Consider the following 19,064-nt stretch of genomic DNA (forward strand, 5'->3'; position numbering starts at 1 on the left):
GGCTCCTAAAGCCGCAGCTGGACCGATTTAGATGTAACACCGGTCAAAGTTCAAACTGGAAATATTGTGGATGTACCCATAAAACAAACTTTTCACGGCAAAACAGCAAAGGTAAGAGGAAATCTACAATATGTTTTGGCCAAGCAGTGTCTGTGTGTTTGCTCGACTTTACTCGTTTTTGGCTTCTCTCTCTGCCGTGCTTCTGTGTAGCTTCTGTGTAGCCGCCAGTCAGTGCTATCGTTCCAATCTTTGTAAAGTAGCCGGCTCTTTCGCGGTAACGTTAGCTGATGTGTTTTGCACAATGTAACGTTAATATACGAGCCAGAAATGTGGCGACTGGGTCCACACAGAGGTGCTTCATGAAGTTTGATGTAGTTGTTTATTTGAGTGTGTTTGGGCTGTGTTTGGGTCATAGAAACGTGGTCTTACACGTTGTAGGCCAGCTTCTACTGTTTAATTTGATGTAAAATATGACTATATTTTTTCATGATTAGTGCAGTAGAGGCTCTGCGGTTGTTCTGTATGTCTGCAATTGGTGGCAACGTGGTGCACCTCCATCATAATCTTGAAGAGGCTACATGATGTTAGCTAGTTTTATGGCAAGCTGGAGCTCCACCTCGACCTATTATTGCACAGGTAAGATTGATATTGATAACTCTGAAAATATTCATCTAGAATTAGTTTTATCCCCTTGTCTCTCTGGACTCTGTCCAAGCAGCATGCAATTAGCAGATGTAACATGATCAAATCAGAAGTCAGTGCAGTAACCTAAAACCAAAACACACACTGACTGAAAGACAGCTGTGTCTGCTCCCATTGACTGAGAAACCGAATCCCTGTTTTCACTTTTGACTGTTTACATACTGTCCGTCTTGGTTATTCATTATGTGATCTATCTGCTGGTCCCTGAGGAGACTGGATCTGTGTAGGAGTTCCATCGCCATTCAGTGCCACTGTGCAAACCACTTACAGGTGAAGTGAATAACTCTGATTACCTCGTTACCATGGCACCTGTAGGAGGATAATAGCAGGTGAACAGTCAGTTTTCAAAGTTGATGTGTTGTGTCGAGAAGGAATGAGACACCATAATGAGGACCTGAGCCACTTTGGCTAGGGCCAAACTGTGGTGGGTGGAAGACTGAGTCAGAGGACTGGTGGGGCAGCTTCAGAGTCCATGTCTCGACAAGTTAGAGCTGTTTTTGGCTGCACGAGTGGGACCTACACAGAATCAGGTAGGTGGCTTTAATGTTGTGACTGCCCTGACAATTGGCCCTGCATAGGCTACAGTAAGAGGATTAACTGGAGACGGTGATCTTTGTTTAGATCAGTTGGAGAACATTTGATTACGCGTGTGTGTGTGTGGTGTGTTTGTTTATGTGTGGGTGTGTTTGTTCCTGCGGCTGCATCCTTTTACACTCTGGCTACACATGTGCAGTACATTTAGCCTACAGTACACATGGCAGGTCAACAACAAAGCCACGTAGACAGGTGATTTATTGAGGAAAAAGTTCTATTTTCATCAAGCAAAGGCCTCTGACGTGTGTTTACTTCAGGAGCGCAGGCCTCTCAGAGTGAAGGGGGAGGAAGAGGTGGAAGGAAGAAGGGGGACAGTTGAGGGGGGGAGTTACTTGGAGGGACGGAGATGGTCGAGACATACGTCAACCCCAAGGAAGAAAGCGCACATCTTTATGATTTGGCTTCATATGTCTCTGCATGGCATTTTCCTGATTGGTTTGTGAGATGCTATCCCCAAGATAGACACTTATTGTTGTGGTTATCCACATGTGACTGTGTATTCAATAGAGACAGGTCCATGTTTTGAAAGAACTTGGATACCAAATAAATCAACCAACAATCTACACAAATACTGTAGGTCACATAAATTCTCCGTCTTTAAGTAACAATGAGATGATGTCAGCTGGGGTATAACTTCACACAATGGAAAATCCATTGTGGGGTTGTGACCCATGTGGTTATATTTTTCTGTCCCATGGAAACATGCTGCTTCCATTGCATGACACATGAATGGACACATGTGAAAATCCAGGGGAAGGATGCAGGGGGAGGTCCCTGCTGCCTGATGGGAGTGTTGCTGGGAATAATTGTCTAAACTGTAGTAAGAACTGAGCGGCTCAGCTGGTCACAAGGCTGCTAGAAGAGGCTCAGACCCCTGCTCCGACAAAAAAAAAAACACACACATTCACATTCCCCTGCTTCTCACTCTCTCACTCTGCCTGCCTCACTCTATTTCTGTTGCTCTTTTACACACAAAAAAGGAGAATTTGTCCTGCTGTACTGAGGAAGAGGGGACGAGCCCATAGGACTGGACTGTGGTGTCACTGGACTTGTGTATGTGTGTGTTATGTCGCTGTGGACATTGGACTGGATTCTGGTTTAGCTGCACGGCTCGGCCCCGTCTGTCTGTGTGGATAGCAAGAAGAGCAGCATCATGGGATCAGTAATGTGTAAGTGATGAATGTATTGATTATTCCTATAAGCGTTACATTGGTGTGTGTATTGTTGACATACACCAACTTGGCAAAGTCTGAAGTGTCAGCACATGGAACAAGTTGAGACACGCTGTAATGTACTCCTGCATGCCTGGTGCCACTTTGTCAGTAATGGGGATGTGACACCTACACAGTGTTGGGAAGCTGCTGATGACTTCACACTGGAAGAATCTGAACTGCAGCAAAGCTACTGTGGAGAGGAATCTAGTTTGTTCTAGTGTTTTTTTTTTATATTTATTTATGGTCAAGTGCTCAGTATGGACTGCCTGGGTATCATGCCTTCAATCGCAATAACCACACACGTATGGACATCAGCGATGCACGTCATCTGTCTGTGCTGTGTGTGTGTGTGTGTGTGTGTGTGTGTGTGTTTTTTTTTTTTTTTTACCACAAGATGGTGGTATTAGTGTCTCCCTGCTGTATACATCTATGTGTGGTGATTGTGGTTTGAGCTCCAAAGCTTTGAATCAGCTGTTGGTGGATGTTTCACATCTGTTTAGTAATTCTCTGACTCAGTCATTTAGCCTAGTCTAATTCTCTATTAAAGATTGACAAACAAACATAATATACAGTACTATAGTACATTATACTTTAAATGCTGTGGTTCCTGACAAATATATTACTACTGAAGTGTAGAAAATGTCTACCATACAGCTACCTTGGATTGTTGGGCTGGCAGGTGTCAGGGGCCCTGCAGTTGCCCTTTTGCCCAGGTAGCATAGCCTACCTAAAAATAGCAAAAAAGGAGATAGAAGTTGACTCTATGGAAAGAAATGTTGTTAATTTGAGAGATGAGATTTCATGCCAGTGCCTCACAGAAGTGTGATGACACATCAGTTGCTTGATGTGAGGATTGTTGAAAAAGGTGAGCAGGCTTAAGTGTGATTGTCACCATCAGCTGCACCGTACTGTAACCCAGCATCACTGTCACTTGAAATAACACCTATAAGGAACAGGGTCGACAGGTGACAGGGGCCACCTGAGTGTGTAGTCACCCCCACACAGAGCTGTGGCTGTTTTCTGTGTTTGTAGTAGTCACAGGCGCAGGCGTATGCAAATGTTCTGTAATAGGCTTTACTTTCTAATGCAGAGATTACAGCAGCGGGAGGGACAGGCTGAGCAGAAGCAAGGAGGTTAGAGAGACACCTTGCTGGCTCTACAGGGACGCAGGCAAGAACAGCTGCAGTGGCATTGCCATAGGGGAATGAAACTGTGTTTGTGTGAGTAAGTGACAGACAGAAGCATCCAGGAAGCATTATCTCTGCTGCAGAGCCGGTGGGCAGGCGTGATGGGTAGATGCAGTAGATTGGAAAACAGACACTCTCATCTCAGATGAAAGTATAGGTGGAATTGTGAGTGGAGATGGACGCCGTACTTAGGCCGCGATGCCAGACCCTCCTGTCTAGATGTCCAAACTGTGGTAAATATGGACGAGCCTATTCCACCGTACGGATCTCTATGGCTGAGATGGAATCGTATTACCATTTCCTAGGGGTGTGTCAGGAGACTGAGATGGCCATACAAAGAAGTACGTCTTCCCATCCCTCCACTTTTCACTCTCCCTCAGCATGTCCATTTGTGCATTGTTGTAGTGTCTAGAACCTATTTTTGTGTGAGACTTAATACAAAATTTGTAAGTGCATCATAAATGTCCTGTGGCCCTGTCTCATATCAGGACTCCAGTCTCTGTGTAGGTACTGAGCCTGTATGGCGCCAACATGTATTATATGATGTGATGATGATTTACTTATCATAACCTAATTAGCAGGCAGAGTACAAGTTGATTTCTCTAAAAGTTTGTAGTTTGTTCAAACAAAACAGCTGTGTATTAGATGTGATCTGAAGCACTCCATTGCAACCTAAGTTTTGAGCGTTAACATTTGTCATTTAATATTATACTCACTGGTGAAATAGAAAATTTTGCCTGATGACTAGAAAGATTTTGTCTTTCATTTTTAATGGATACCACCTGGGTTACTGCAGTTGACGTTGGACTTCACTGATCCTTAGGGATTTAATGAAGCTGTGAAAATGGAACATGTCATTTTGATGTGAGTCTAAGTGACATTTTTTTACAAGACAAATTAAGTGTTGTGCTGCACAGTATAAAAGATGCTGTGATTGAGAAATTGTGCAGACGTAATTAAAATCGACTGAAAGGGGAGATTATTTATTCATCATTTTTTGGTGCTTTAATTATGTTTTGCAAATGCAGCAGTTTGTTTTTCCCTCAGTGACAAATTCTTTAGTCACAACGTCGGCATCCTGCACACACACAAACATTCAAACTCATCCAAAACAAAGGTCAAGGTCAGGTGTGTTTTGGTCAGTTTGTTTTTGTTAGTGTGTCATAAGCAGTGGTGAAGATCTGAGGTTAGAATCTTGAAGAGACATTCAGTACGACTCAGCAGATGGAAAGTACAGTTTTAACCAGTATTGAGTATGTTGTGCTTGGCGTTTTAGCATTTCTGGGTGGGCAGCAAACAAACCTAAATAATATGATTATTCTTTACTGAATGAACTCAACTTTAATGAATGTAACAACGACTCAGTGACTAGTGTTCCACATTAGGACAAAATAGAAATGCAGAATACAGGAAATGTCTGCTGAGCATCAAATGGATCTGTATACTGTATGAGCAACTGTGTCATACACTGGCAGTGTGATGTTCATAGCTTGTTTCTGCTGCCCCCAAGAGGCCACATATTTGCTGGTTTACCAAAATGGTTATTTTAACACAAACCATTGTATTCCCCAAGTTGTTTTTGTGCCTAAACATAGCTAAACTTTGATTAACCACAGTTTATAGGTGCTTTAGTCAGTAAGTGTTTTTGTAAGCCAGACCTCAAAAACTGACAGCCAGTCTCACACCCTCTTGATGCTGAGGCTGTGTGAGTGTGACTGATGAGTGAGCTACACAAATATGAGATTTATATTCTACATTGATGGAATGATTCTGTTATTACTTTTACAAAACAGTACGCATACGCACTGACTCAATGGATTGTGAATTGTTTTTTTGTTTTTTTGCAGTAGCAGGGTGTCAGTTTGCTTGAGCCACAGTTGATCTTTCCACACATAGTTTGTTGGTCGAGATGGAGGAAGAAAAAAACAGCACACAGTGTGTTCTCCATTTAAACTCAGCAGTAGGACACCAAAACTCCAGAGCAGCTGGTACAGTACTGTAGCAGCTGTTAATATGGTGAATCCAGTTACAGTAACACTGGGTAACAGTTGACTGAATATGTTATCAGATCAAAGCACTGTCATGGATTTGGCTCATAGTCATTAAAAGAAAAGAAAAATAGAAAAAGAAATAATAACCATTTGTCATCACACAATGATGAAATTCAGTTATACAGACTTTGTGTACTCAGGAAAGGCCAGTCATAAATGTATCCTTCATGTAATATGCATTAGATTCATAGCCACTTTAAGTTAATAGATGCATCACACAGTCAAATTCTATAAACAAGTGTAATTATATTTTCCTGCTGTTGGTTAATCTTAGCTAAAAATAACATGGTATCTTGTGTTTTCACCAACATGTCATTGCCATTAAATAATGACAACATCTACAAAACTTATGCTCATGATGACAACAAAGGCAGCTACACAGGTAGTTTACAGTAAGTGCAGGCTGACCCTGATACACAGACAGATAATGACATTCCTTTGTGTCATAGTGAATCAACCCTGGTGACTGACGGTGCTAAGACACTGTCAGGCCCATGCCTATTTGTCAGACGTGTATATTTCATGAGGTGATAATGATATTCATTGGAAATGTGCAATTGCCAATGTGTGTGTGAGTGTGCGTATGAGTGTGTGAGAGCCCCGTTATCAGCAGATCCTGTCATTAGACATCCTCTGATTGTATTCTTGTACTGACGCCTTCTTCCTGAGAACCAATAGGAAACCCCCCTTCCCCTGGACCTTGAGGTACAACCACCCAAAAATAACACAAGCTTTGCGTGTGTATTTTCTGCTGGTGTACTTTCTTCATTAAATCATCCAACATTTAAGAATCTCCTTATGCTTAAGAAATAAAAGTTACCTTTGGTCTCAATTATGTTAATTAATCAGTGGATCTTTTGATATACCCTGCAGCAGTGTTAAATCAAATAAATCAAAAACATAAAAAAACAAAAATCTAAGCCCAGTCCTACCCACAGTGGCTCAGGACAAAGGAATAGCTTCAGCTAGAGAGAGGTAAAATAAAGACAGAGAGAGCTCTGTAGTGACTCATGATAATGACTCTGTCACAGTGATGATGAGGGTCATGGTTTTATCTGAAGTAGGCCAAGCATATTTCTGCGCTGCTCTAGGCAGTATGACCTACAGTATGAACATGTGAGAGTCAGTCAACAGAAACGGCTCTTACTGAGCAACAGTTTACACACAGTTACAAGGATAAGATAAATAGATTTTGTTTGACAGTACCTACTCTTATTCATGTCCATCATTTCAGTCCTAAGGTTTACAAAATGAGGAACATAGTAGTGAGAGATTGTTGGCTGAGGCATCTTCAGCCTCTAGAAGATCTTGTGTTGTAAGGAGGGCACATGAAGTCTCAGTGGGAATGTTAAGAGCCTTGTTAGAGACATAATCACTTATGTTGGGAAGAAGTATTTTCAACTGGCCTCAAGAAAGCTCTGGCAAATGACTAAGGAAGGGAAAGCTGGACTTGGCCCAAGCTGTGCTCAGCAGGGAGCAGAACTGTTGACCCTGACTGGAGATGTCATTCGGCATTTTGAGGAACTCCTGAACCAGCAGTTCCTCTGAGGAGGATGCAGAGATTTAAAACTCAGGTGGCTGAGGTCACTGAGGTCAAATGATCCTGAGACACTGAAGGGTCTTGACTGACACACCTCTTTAATGTTGTCAGTGATGGTGGTTCCCAGATTTAGGGGCAGCCAGAGCATGTGCTCAGGGGAACAGACTGGGAAAGGAGGCCTGAGCTGAGGAGCTCTGTGGATTCTTACCTGGCTGTTGAACAGTGGACCAGCTCTTTGCCTTTGCAAGGTCACTGAAGGAGTCATAGAAGTGTATTCCCCCAAGATACATGTGTTTTGTGAATTTGGAGAAGGTTTAAAACTGTGCCCCTGTGGGGGTCTCGATGGGGGGCATGATGAAATATGGGTGAGAGGGGCAGTCACTGCCCATGTACTCGTCGCCATCTGCTCTTTGTATAACTGAAGGGAGTGTTTGTGTTTTCTCAAGGAAACAGGGTGCAGCTAATTTTAAAGGGACTACGAGGAGTTTCGAAAAGCAAAGTGTATTTTCACACTACATTACATTTGAGGTAAAATCATGCAAACCCGCTGATGCGCGTTATTGTCGGAGTCTCTGTATTTACCTCGAAAACAACTCTGTCTGGTGACGTTCCATTATTATCTCATCATAGCGTGGGGAATGTGCAGGTCACAACTTGACCACCAGAGCGTTTTGGAGTTGTTGGATTGTGTATTTGATGAGTTTGATGTGGGAAACCAAGAAATCCCATTAGCCTCCGTAGCGTAGCTCTGAGCAGCTTGCGGCTCGGCTGTAAGAGCTCGCACTGACAAATAAAGGTAACAAACCTATACTCCTAAAATACTACCTATACTCGGGATTATGGCAATGGGCCAATTGCCAAAATGTTGAACTATCCCTTTTTAATGATATATTCATTCAAGTAAAGAAGAATTATGCAGTGCTTTATAATGACACAGTTCCAGTATGTGAGTGTGTATTTACCTGCCGAGAGAGTGCAGTCACTGTGGTCTAGGCTGCTGTGGCCCCTTCCTGGGCAGGTCATGAGATGTTCAGGTCCTGCAGGCTCAGAGTGCAGTAGTCACATGTTGACTCTAAGAGTAGTTCTGCTGAGAAGAAAGACAAGGGCTTTTTGTAACTCTTAAACTTAAAATCATTCTCACAGAGAAGGGCTTATTGTGAAAACACCTGAACAATGCAGCCTAATTTGTGCTTAAATAAAACAGATCTACTCCCACATGGTTTGTCTGGACTGAGCATGAACTGCCCTGTTGAGCTGCTTTTGTGCCAAAGTGTCTTACCCTCCAGTATTTATATTGTACCTGTATATTGGCAGAAATTCTAGAAAATACTCAGAGGAGGATCAGTCAAGTTCCATGTTGATTTTGTCATATTTTGCAACAATCACTTGTGTGCAACTTTAACTGTGCATGTGTGTTAGACAAAAGAAATTGAAGCTATGCTGTATGTCCAGACACATTTTTTTCACTTCCTTTTTGTCTTGTGTCAAGAAACTTTTGTACAGTGGGAGAGAAAAACGGACGCGGACGCACACGCACACACTCTTACTGCTTGGCTCAGCCTGGGAATACAGCGGTGTTTATGCTCTTGTAGGAAGTCGCCCCCAAAACACATCTGATGACTCAATAAGCATTGTATTGAAAACAATGTGTCTATGTCACATGTGTGTGTCTGTGTACTGTATCTGTGCCCAGCAGGTCTTAGTGTGTGTATGGATGTGTGTACATGTGCATAATGTGAGTGTGTGTTTTTAGTTCATTCTCACAGTGATGGCTGCAGAGGTGGAAGAAACATGTTTCCTTTATTTTGTAGGGGAATAATAGAAACACATACATGCACGCACACACGCGCTTGCACAAACACAAACATGGAAATGTACTGTGTCAGCATTAACGTAATGTTAATCACATCTTATTGCTCTCACTGATCAATCCAAATTAAGCCTGTGTGATTTAGCAAATATATCAAGGATGTATTGCAGATTCATCTGTGAGAGCAAAGAAGTTTAAGGCTTTAAATCTGTTTAAAGGTAATTGGCAAGGTTTATTGGCAAAATCTGAATAAACTACCCATGAATATATTGGTATAAATGTATAATCGCTAGCCTATACAATAACATTTGTTAGGTTTTCGTAGCCTTATAATTATTCTTTTATATACATAGCAAGCACCATGTTTGTATGGCAGCCCGAACGGAAAAATCCAGCCAGAGTACGAGTTTTGCGTGCATAAATAAACCAACGAAGAAGAAGGTGGAAGGAAAGAGGAAGGAGTAGGAAACAGCAGATATCGTAAAATGGTTTAGATCTTCACCTCATCGCTCCATGCTACTGAAATACTCCCAGTCTTCCCAGTCCTGGTAAACACGTTTTGTCCTCGGAGGCCACCGTCAGTTTGCCGATGGGAGGGGTGAGTGCGAGCGAGTGAGCGCTGAACGCTAGATATCACGGTTTTACCCCCATATTACACACTGGACCTTTAAGTGTACAAACTTATTATCTGCTCTGTTCAGAATTTAAACAGCAGGTGGCAGATGAATACACCTTGACAAATACCACCACATTTCCTCCTCAGAGACCCCACAACCACAGACAATCTCCTTTATAACTCTGTCTTATTCCCTCTTGTAAACAAAGAAGTAAGGCACAGTTAAGTGTAATTTAAACTGCCATCACCTTAAAGTTAGTGTAGAGACTCAAAAAGGTGCCTTGTGTGCTGGAGATGCACTTCAGGCCACCATCTGGTTTATAAAAATGTGCTTCCACAGACTGTTCACATTTGGCAGTGCAGCAGGGAGCTCATAAAAACACCGCAGACATGCTGACATGTCTGCAGTGTTTTACATAACAGCACACAGGTACTGTGATGAGACTACCGGCCACTCTGCAGAAATTAAAACATGACTGGATCCATAATGCCTATGACCAACACACAGACACACACACACACACACACACACACACACAGTTCTCTCTCTTTCCCCCCTCCCCTCTCTGTTTTTCTCTGTCGCACACCCTGCCCTCCTCCGATAGGCTGTCTGCTGTTTCACTACAGCTGGAGCTGGAAAAACTGACCACAGATGCACGTAACAACTATAACACACACAGTTCAGGGCTCCGCTCCAGCTGTTTGTGTTTTCTCGTAACTCCAGAAGCAAAGAGAGGACAAACAACCTAAAATAGAAGGAAAAAAAACAAGAACAAGCTTAAACTTGCTGGTTTGGATGTCAGGAGCTGAATGAGTTGATGGGGAGGATGGTGAAAGTGAAGCAGCTGTTGCTGACAGACTGATACCAATGTGTTGCCTTTACTGGATGTGGATACCATGAGATTACTGGCATTTAATTGGATTACTGCTTTTCCTGGAGGGATTTACGTTTGCACCTTTGTGTGTGTGTTCAAGCCAGGAAGGCGTTAAAATGAGTGTCAAACACGTTATAGGTAATGTGCACACGCGCACACACACACACACACACATGTACAGAAGTCTTTTGTCAACGAACAGTTAACTTCATTTATTTATTTTATGCCGCCTCCTGTCACTCTGTCTCATAAACAAGTGAAAAGTTTTGTATAGCGTAGATTTACAATGTAAATATTCATGGGTTTGCACACATTTCTGTGTCTGTGTCTGCCTGGTGTCACCATTTTTTTTTTTCCATTTCACCAGTCTTTTCCATTACAGTCATCTGGTTAAGTGATTTAGTTAGGAAATTATTTCCTTTAAATAGCAGATGATGGAATTTTAGTTTATGTGCACACAAGGGCCTGTTTTTTAAATTCAGATGATCTTTTGAGGGCTTTCTTCTTCAATAATAATGTGTGGTGGCTCTGTTGGATGCATTGTAACCTCTGACATTCAGTGCACAGGTGTAGGAGGTAGACGGATAGCATGTGTTGAGCTCGTATGGCCACTGCACAAACGGTAAAGTGGTCATATCTGTAAATAGCACAAGGTAAATGTTTTTCACATTCTGTCTCAACACAGCTGCAGAGTAGTTCATTTAGCTACATACTGTATGGTATTAAAATGCTGTAGAAGATGCTGTACAAAAGGAGTATTAACATCCTAATGTTAGGGATCTTCTATTACATATACAACATACAGTAAAGCTGTGGTACTGTAGCTGAGTGTTTTTTTTTTTTGTCCCACTCTAATGCGTGCAGAAAGAATCAGGGAGTTAACATAAATGTATGTCACACTGTTTTGTTATATATTGACTCAGGTGTTGTATCAATTGGTCTCTGCTCATGAATCACATTCTGGCTTTTTACCCTGAGCAATATTGATTTATTTATTGAAGTATTTTCATATTGTTTAGCATCATGTGAAGCAATATTGAAATGCACCATTTGATTTTATGCCAGAAAACCCAAATGATTTGTTACCGTTGTGTCCCCATATTTATTGCAAGACAATTCCAGGCTTTGCTGTAAATCAAGCCGATGTGATGAGGTGAACGTGGAGCACAGTCTGTCTGTGCAGCGACACTGTGCGCGCGTGCTGCTTAATCCTTTTAAATTTAGAGCAGATGGGTGAGGGCCGGTGTCAGCCAAAGTGTCTGTGTTGTATTTGTGTCTATGTGTGTGCAGACGGGGGTTGAGGTGAGGTTGGCACCATCAGTGTGTTGCCATGGAGTTAAGACACCTGACAACTTGGCAGAGTGCTGTGTGTGTGTGTGTGTGTGTTACAGCTCAGTCAGTCATCAGACTCTTTGAGCTGCTTTCTGTGGATCACCTGCAGAGTACCTGGTGTTTCAGTGGCTCTACTTTTTGTGGCTCATGTCGTGCTTGAGCAGTTACCATACTAGAAGCACGCACCCACACCTTGCATAGCTGCTCAAGAAAAAATAATTTTGCGCTCCATGTTTGATGGGACCTTCACACTGGTAGATTGGTTCATTTGTTCCAGGGGGGAAAGAATAATAGAAAGTTAAACTGGTGTTCATTTGTCTCTGCACAGATCCTGGTCCTTAGACGTTACAGGGTGCAAAGGCTATAATTTGTGTTGCTGTAGTCGTCATTGACGCACACACAGACAGGGGCGGAGTGGGAATAAAAATTAGCCTTGGGACTTTTGGCTCAGACTGCCCCACCACAACCCATCTGGAGACACACCATCACATATGGCTCATGTGACACTTCCCTCTGATGATTTTCAGAAAAATACATGACATCAAAACCCCTACGCATGAGTTATGGTTGTAGTGTTTTATTTGCTTTTTGTTTCTTCTGACTTTCTGAACTAAAGGTCTGTTGGTCTGAGCTGATTTCTCTAATTAAAGTCAGACTAGATTCCAGTGGTCATCTGTCTCCTGCATATGTTGGTTATTAAACAGGTCTCACTGGGAGCTGTGGTCTTGAACTAACTCTGCTGCTTAGCTCTTTGCTCCTCCTCTCTGTCGCGTGCACAGTTACTTGATGCACAACTATTTGAGGCATGTGGATTTTTCTGGGGTTCAATGTTAATTTTTTTTTTTTTTACGACTTATTTGTTATGAGGTAAAGTAGGAACTTGGTCTACTGTTGGCTTCCTCAGAGTTTATGATAATGAACACATTAATTGTAATTGGGTGGGCGTGGCCACGAACTTGAGCTGGTTGAGGTTAGCTGTGGAAAATGCTTTGCTGGCTGATCGCCACAACAGCTCCCTTTATGTTGGTCGTTCCCTTGTTTCATTTTTTCCACATTAATGGGGCAGTCAGATACAAAGAATCTCATCCCTTGTCCTGGTCTTAGCTTCAGCCTCTTGGGCACAGATCATAAAATCAGCTCGCTTTCCTCTTTGTGTTCACATGTGAGGCTTAAATATCCTCAAAATCATTTAAAAATCACTTGTGTAACATTACTGTGATAGGAAAAAGCCAGACATGCTGGGTGCAGATATGGGTTTAAATAATACTGCGAAATATCATCAACAACAAGGAACAAGGCAGTGTAACTTATCATGCTTATTCAAGGATCACTTTCCCCAGATACATCAAAAAGACACAGGGATAACAATGTTGATTATTATGCTTTCAGTCAGCTAAACTGGTAGGACAACAGATGAAGATGATGGATTGAGGAACATGTGCATGTGGAGATGATCACATCAGTAAAGTGCTGATGCTGCAACTGAAGAGCAAAGTGAAAGAGGCTAACCCCACCACACATGGACAGTATCTAGTGATTTTGGAGAAGCTGGTGAATGTGTTCGCATCAACTGAAACCACACAAGCTTCAGATCATGTCTCAGAGCTCCAATGTGGGAAATTAAACAGATCATCATCATCACACATCATGGAGACACGTAACCACCAGCCCTCGCCTTATTAAGCAGATTTACGTGGTTAGCAAATAGAAACATAGAGGCATATAGAGTTTGGAAATGGAGAAGCATGTTTCATCATTTGTTAACTCAGCTGTAGGACTGAGTTTCTGCAGTTTTCAAGTTATTCTGAATGTATTTATTGCCCACATCAGAGACATAACACCCTGCACTGATGTTGAAAATAGGCAGGGCAGGGCAGATTCAGCCAACATGGATGACATTTTCAAGGAATTGTTACTTACTGTAGCACTGATGGAAATATCACAGACCAAGTATGAACTTTATGGCAAAACTTACTGTAGTTTGCATTCTATTTACAGTATCATCATCATCATCATCCCTGTTTGAGTCTTTCATCTTTCTCCTACTAGCATCAGAGCGGGAACTCCCATTGTCAAACTGAGGAATGTCCTAGTCTTTGAAGAGGCCCTTCAGGGTTTATGTTTCCTCTAGGAACCGTCATTTAAATTAGACTGGACGGGACAGGACTGACTGCTACATGGCGACTACTGCAGTATGCTATTCCAAGATTCATACAAAACCTCTAACACAGTATGCTAAACTCCCAAATCAATAACCTTGCTGGTCATATTCATGTGTTCACTGCCTATGTGAGCTGACAGCTGCTTATAAGTGTGCTTCCTGCTCTTACCCTCTGCCTCCTCAGTCCTCCATCAGTTTCTAAAAACAGAGTACTACTGTCTAGACTTGAAGTGGTCATACATCATGTCTGTTTCCACCACTCCTCTCCACTTTGATGTTATAACAATACAGAGCATCCTCTGTGTTTAAGGACATATCTCTGGTTGCATAACTCTGTTGTTCCACATGTTCTTGAGCAGCGAAAAACATTTCCTAGATCCACTTCTGCACCCCCCTTTTTCACACAATGTGTTTTTTCTCAATGCGTTCCATCTTTAAAAATCAATATCTGTGCGTTTTGTCCTGGTTTTATTGGAGGATTAACAAACTCTCCTAATCAGGCATTTTTTTTTTTTTTTTTTTTTTTTTTTTTTTACTGTAGCATCTGTTTTTAATGCCCAGCACCAGGGATGTAGACAAATATGAATAAACAAATTTGATTTTGAATAGATAATCAAATTTAAAGCAGAAGTAAGCGATCCGGTCGTTTTGGCTAACTTCCTGTCAGCGGATGGAGTTAGCAGTCGTCACATTCACGCGCATCCCTTGGCTGCACACACAGAGAGGACTGCCCCTTTATGCCGTTCTCTCTCCTCATTGGATAAAGGTTGACAAACATTCCGCTTACTTCTGCTTTAAACAGATGCAAACGACATTAAAGTTTTTTAATAATAGTTTTCTTTTTCCTCCTCCGTTCCTCGATCAACATAATTTGACACTTTTCACAGCTGACTCTGTTAAATTGTGACAGTGGTTGAAACCTTGAAAAAAACACATCTGATAGGGTGTATGGGAGCTGCTATTAGCCAGATCAGTATGATATTCTTGATGCATCGCCACATTTTCTACTAAAAAGCTTTTTACATTTTCAGATACACCCACGATTGGTTTCCAACTACACCATTAACAGTTGAACATCACTGAATTAGATTTAAAAAGGAACAGGTTAAAATGAAACCATACTTTTTTGATTAATTTAGGTTTGAATCAAAAATATTGTGTCTTGTGTGTTTTTGTAGTTAAATGTAGGCTATGTTTGTGCATGTATACCTCAAGTTATTTGGGGGATCTCCAAATATATCAAGTAAAATTTAAGTTAACCACATTTTTCAGTGATTTTCACAGATTTTTTTTTCTGTGTTTACAAAAGCTGTTCAGCAAAAGTCTATAAACATTCATAACTTTTGCTCTATTAGTTTTTTTCTTTTAAGACTGAAGATTAGCTAAACAGCTGTTTTCAAGATGAAGCAAGAGCTTTCTGGCCCATGTTTCACATCATGTTCCTTGAAATAAATTAAACCCTGTAATTATCTTGGACATTTAATTCTGCACAGTCTTTCTGTTAAACATTGTGTGTTTCATAAGTAGAAACAACAAAACCACTGATCATTTTTTTAGTGGAACCGTCTGTATTAGAGGAAGCATCTTTGATATCCCTGGTAAGTCAGCAGACTCAGACACGCAGAACAGAGATGCATTGATTTTGCCCCACTTAGAGGTCAGGCTCACTACCAGCTACTATGCACTTCTCCTCCATCTGTCTGTCCCCGGGCCCAACAACACACTAGCATGTTTTGGAGTAATAAAGTACCGTCAGTGTTAGCCCAATGCATGTCTTTATTTCTAGTGACAGAGAAAGGTTTGTTCACTATACGCTGTGCTTAGAGCTTCAGGATTCATGGATACATATGCATACACTTAAAGACCTACATGTCTGAGAATGCTTTGTTCTCTTTTCCCATATACAACCCATCCCATATGAATGCCAGTCAGAAATAGTTATGGGATAAGCTACACATGATGGCAGGATGTGACCAAAGAATGTCTTCTGAATGAGGTACAAAACAGCCTTTTGATCAAATGACTCAATAGCTCAGGAATTTTTGACACTCACCAAAAAAGAGGAAATATTTACTTCTGTAGTCAGGGGTGTTACTGATCAACACTCATGGGGAAGAGGGGAACAGAAAAATGAAGATGGCTTTGGAGAGTTTTGCTTCCTGTGTAAGTTTGTTCAGGTGGAGGTGAGGTGTACAGATGGCTGTGCCGCACCATCCATGTCTGATAGATAGAAACACATTTGCCAATTCAGCACATCTGTTCTTGACATAAAGTGAACTGTGAAGCAAAGATTTAGAGGGTCTTTACATCAAGGCAGCCTGTCAGGAGCACCAACAGTTTCCTTAACTAAGAGGCCTTTATTGTCACTGCATTAAAATACAATGAAAGTGCAGCTGCCCATCACAGTGGTGACATACATACTTACAATCATCACACAACATAAAAGCAGGAAACAGAAAAACACTTTTCAACATAAAAACAAGGAACGAGGTAGATTATAAGAAAATAAGGAGACAACACAACATGGCAGGTTACATGGGATAAAGTGCTTGTGATAACGCTTGTAAGTGGTGGTATACTGTATACATATGGGTGGATATGTATGGAGTTGTGGAGTTACTGTGTGTGTTTGTTGAGAGTCTGAATGGCTTTTGGGAAAAAAAAACTGTGCAAGAGTCTTTTGGTGCGTGTAGTCCTGGTGGCCTGAGGGTCGTTTTGGTCTGTGGTATAAATAGTCAATAAGATGTCTCATTATATAATGTATAATCTTCCCTAAGCTACCTAGTTGAATGCCTGTATCTCATTGTGTGTTTCCATACTATACTGTAGCTACAACAGCCACAGTTATCTGGTGATGATTAGTACATGAGGTCTCTGATGTCTCTAGCTCTATTTTTATCCAAGTAATGACATGCAGTTGTTAATATTGTTAGAACATGTTTATAATTAAATTATTAGCAAGTAACAAATGTTTGTGATTTGTAATCTTTTTTTTTTGATATAACAGGTACCAGACCAGTTATAAAATTAACCACAATGGAGGAAAGCTATTCAGAGTTAGTCACCAAAATCAGTGATCTAATGGTTTGTGTTAAAAGAGGGACCACGGTATGAGATTTACTGGGGATGGGTATGACGGAGCCATATTGTTTGTGCTGCTCTTCAACTCTAGCGACCCCTCAGTATTCATGTGTGTTTTGCCCTCTGTTTGTCTGCGATTCTTAGACGTGTAACTGTGTATCTGATCAGTGTGTTTGTGTCTCTCCTTACAGATGAGATCATGCAGCAAGAGATCAGGCCCCTCCTGGCTGTAGACATCATAGAGCAGCTTCACCGACAGTTTGCCTTGCTCTCAGGTATGTGACAAAGCTCCACTGTGCTGCTGTCCACACCTGAAGTTTCCAACCTAGATGTTGTGACCCTGTGTGTTTAAATGGTAGAAACTTGAGTGTGACTGGTTTTTTTTTTTCAATTAATAGAAGTATGTGATGACCCTCGCCTGTAAAACATGGTGAACAAAGTCATCTTGAAACAGAAAATAATGATTCTTCTTTTTTACAAAGTCAGGGCATTTCATGAGAAAAGGTGAATGTCAGCAAAAATGAAAACAATTAGAGTGAAGAAAGACTTGACCATTGTACTTCTATAATGTTAGGAAACCCACATGAGACAGAATAAGTTAAAATCCAGCAGTGGATGACATTTAGTTTTGTTTTTTTTAAATTCCCTTTGTGAGTGTAACTTTAAAAACTTTCCCACAATGTACTGCATCCAACAGTAGCCAAGGGAAGATAACCCTAAGGATGTTATCTGGTTTATCTTCTCTGACAAAGCTCCTCCAGAGACACAGAAGACATTACACAACTGTGTTCACAGGCTGAATAGTGATCCTTTCAGCACAGTGACCTTTATGTAAAAACAGGAGTTACCCCTAAACCACAAACCATCTACATCCCATCAGTAGCACGCAGAGCTTGGTCCATATTGAATGTTACCAAGGATCGCCTTTACAGAAAATAACATATTACAGGCACGACTAACGATATGAAATGGGGTATGAAGTGACTGTGCATAATTTTCGATTTAGGCTCCAAACTAACTTTTATATAGTCGTATAAGGGCAGAAAAAGACTATACGTATACGTAGACGTATAAGGGAAGAAAAACGACTCGGCTTCGATTCTATACTGAAAGACACGCACACCCGGGATTCTGCGCCCCCGAAGCCTGCATCACATTCATGTGATCGGTTTTTTAGGGTGAGAGCTGGTATTTAAAAATCAGATGGCAGAGGGAGAATAGCGCAGTTTGGTCGACGTGTCTGCAGCTTCTTACTGGGTGCTACGGGCCCCACTAAAATAGGCCTAATGACGCCAGTGACTCCTCACACAAAACAATCATTAATGGTACTCAAATGTCTTTTTCCACTTTATAGGCAACTACACTTTTACTTTAGACTACACTTTTATACAACAGTTTTACTAATCAATATGTATTGCGTATCTATTCAGGTAGCTAAAATTTACCTCAAGTAAGGTTGATGGATCTATGATGAACAAACAATTTTTTATTTGGACCAAGCTCCCTTTGTGCCTCCCAAGGATGAACCCCAATGAGTTTGAAAAAACTGAAAATTATCTGAAAATAAACACTGTCAGGTAGAAGTCAGCCAGTGAATTGTTATGAGCCCAGTAAAAGGCCAACCACAGATGCATATGATCTCTGCATAGATACCTCTTGGCCTTGGGCTGGGGTAATCTGAGTCCAATACGTGTGTGTCTCATCTCATCTCCGGAACTTGATATGGCTGAATAATTGCCTATTTATATACTGTATATCCAACCCAAATAGAGCAACATCACCATTCATTTGAAGTGGAGGCTGGGGGTCCCATGATTTTAATATTTGCAAAGAATCAAGGGAAGAAATTAGGATTGGCAAAAGGCAGCATGATGGCCTTAGCAGTTGGCCGTGTCACCTAC

At 41.4% G+C, this 19,064-nt stretch overlaps 1 protein-coding gene across 1 annotated transcript in view; it reads left to right on the forward strand.

Annotated features, from left to right (window-relative positions):
• The first annotated feature begins 2,139 nt into the window (after positions 1-2,139).
• mcf2l2 (MCF.2 cell line derived transforming sequence-like 2) overlaps positions 2,140-19,064 on the forward strand; it is a 96,282-nt gene continuing 79,357 nt past the window's right edge. The window contains exons 1-2 of the mRNA XM_083969916.1: positions 2,140-2,465; positions 17,355-17,438. Coding sequence (XP_083826042.1) covers positions 2,450-2,465; positions 17,355-17,438 — 100 coding nt within the window. The 5' untranslated portion in view covers positions 2,140-2,449. The remainder of the gene's footprint in view (positions 2,466-17,354; positions 17,439-19,064) is intronic.

The sequence above is a fragment of the Trachurus trachurus genome, assembly GCF_905171665.1.
Source record: "Trachurus trachurus genome assembly, chromosome: 4".
Taxonomy (NCBI): domain Eukaryota; kingdom Metazoa; phylum Chordata; class Actinopteri; order Carangiformes; family Carangidae; genus Trachurus; species Trachurus trachurus.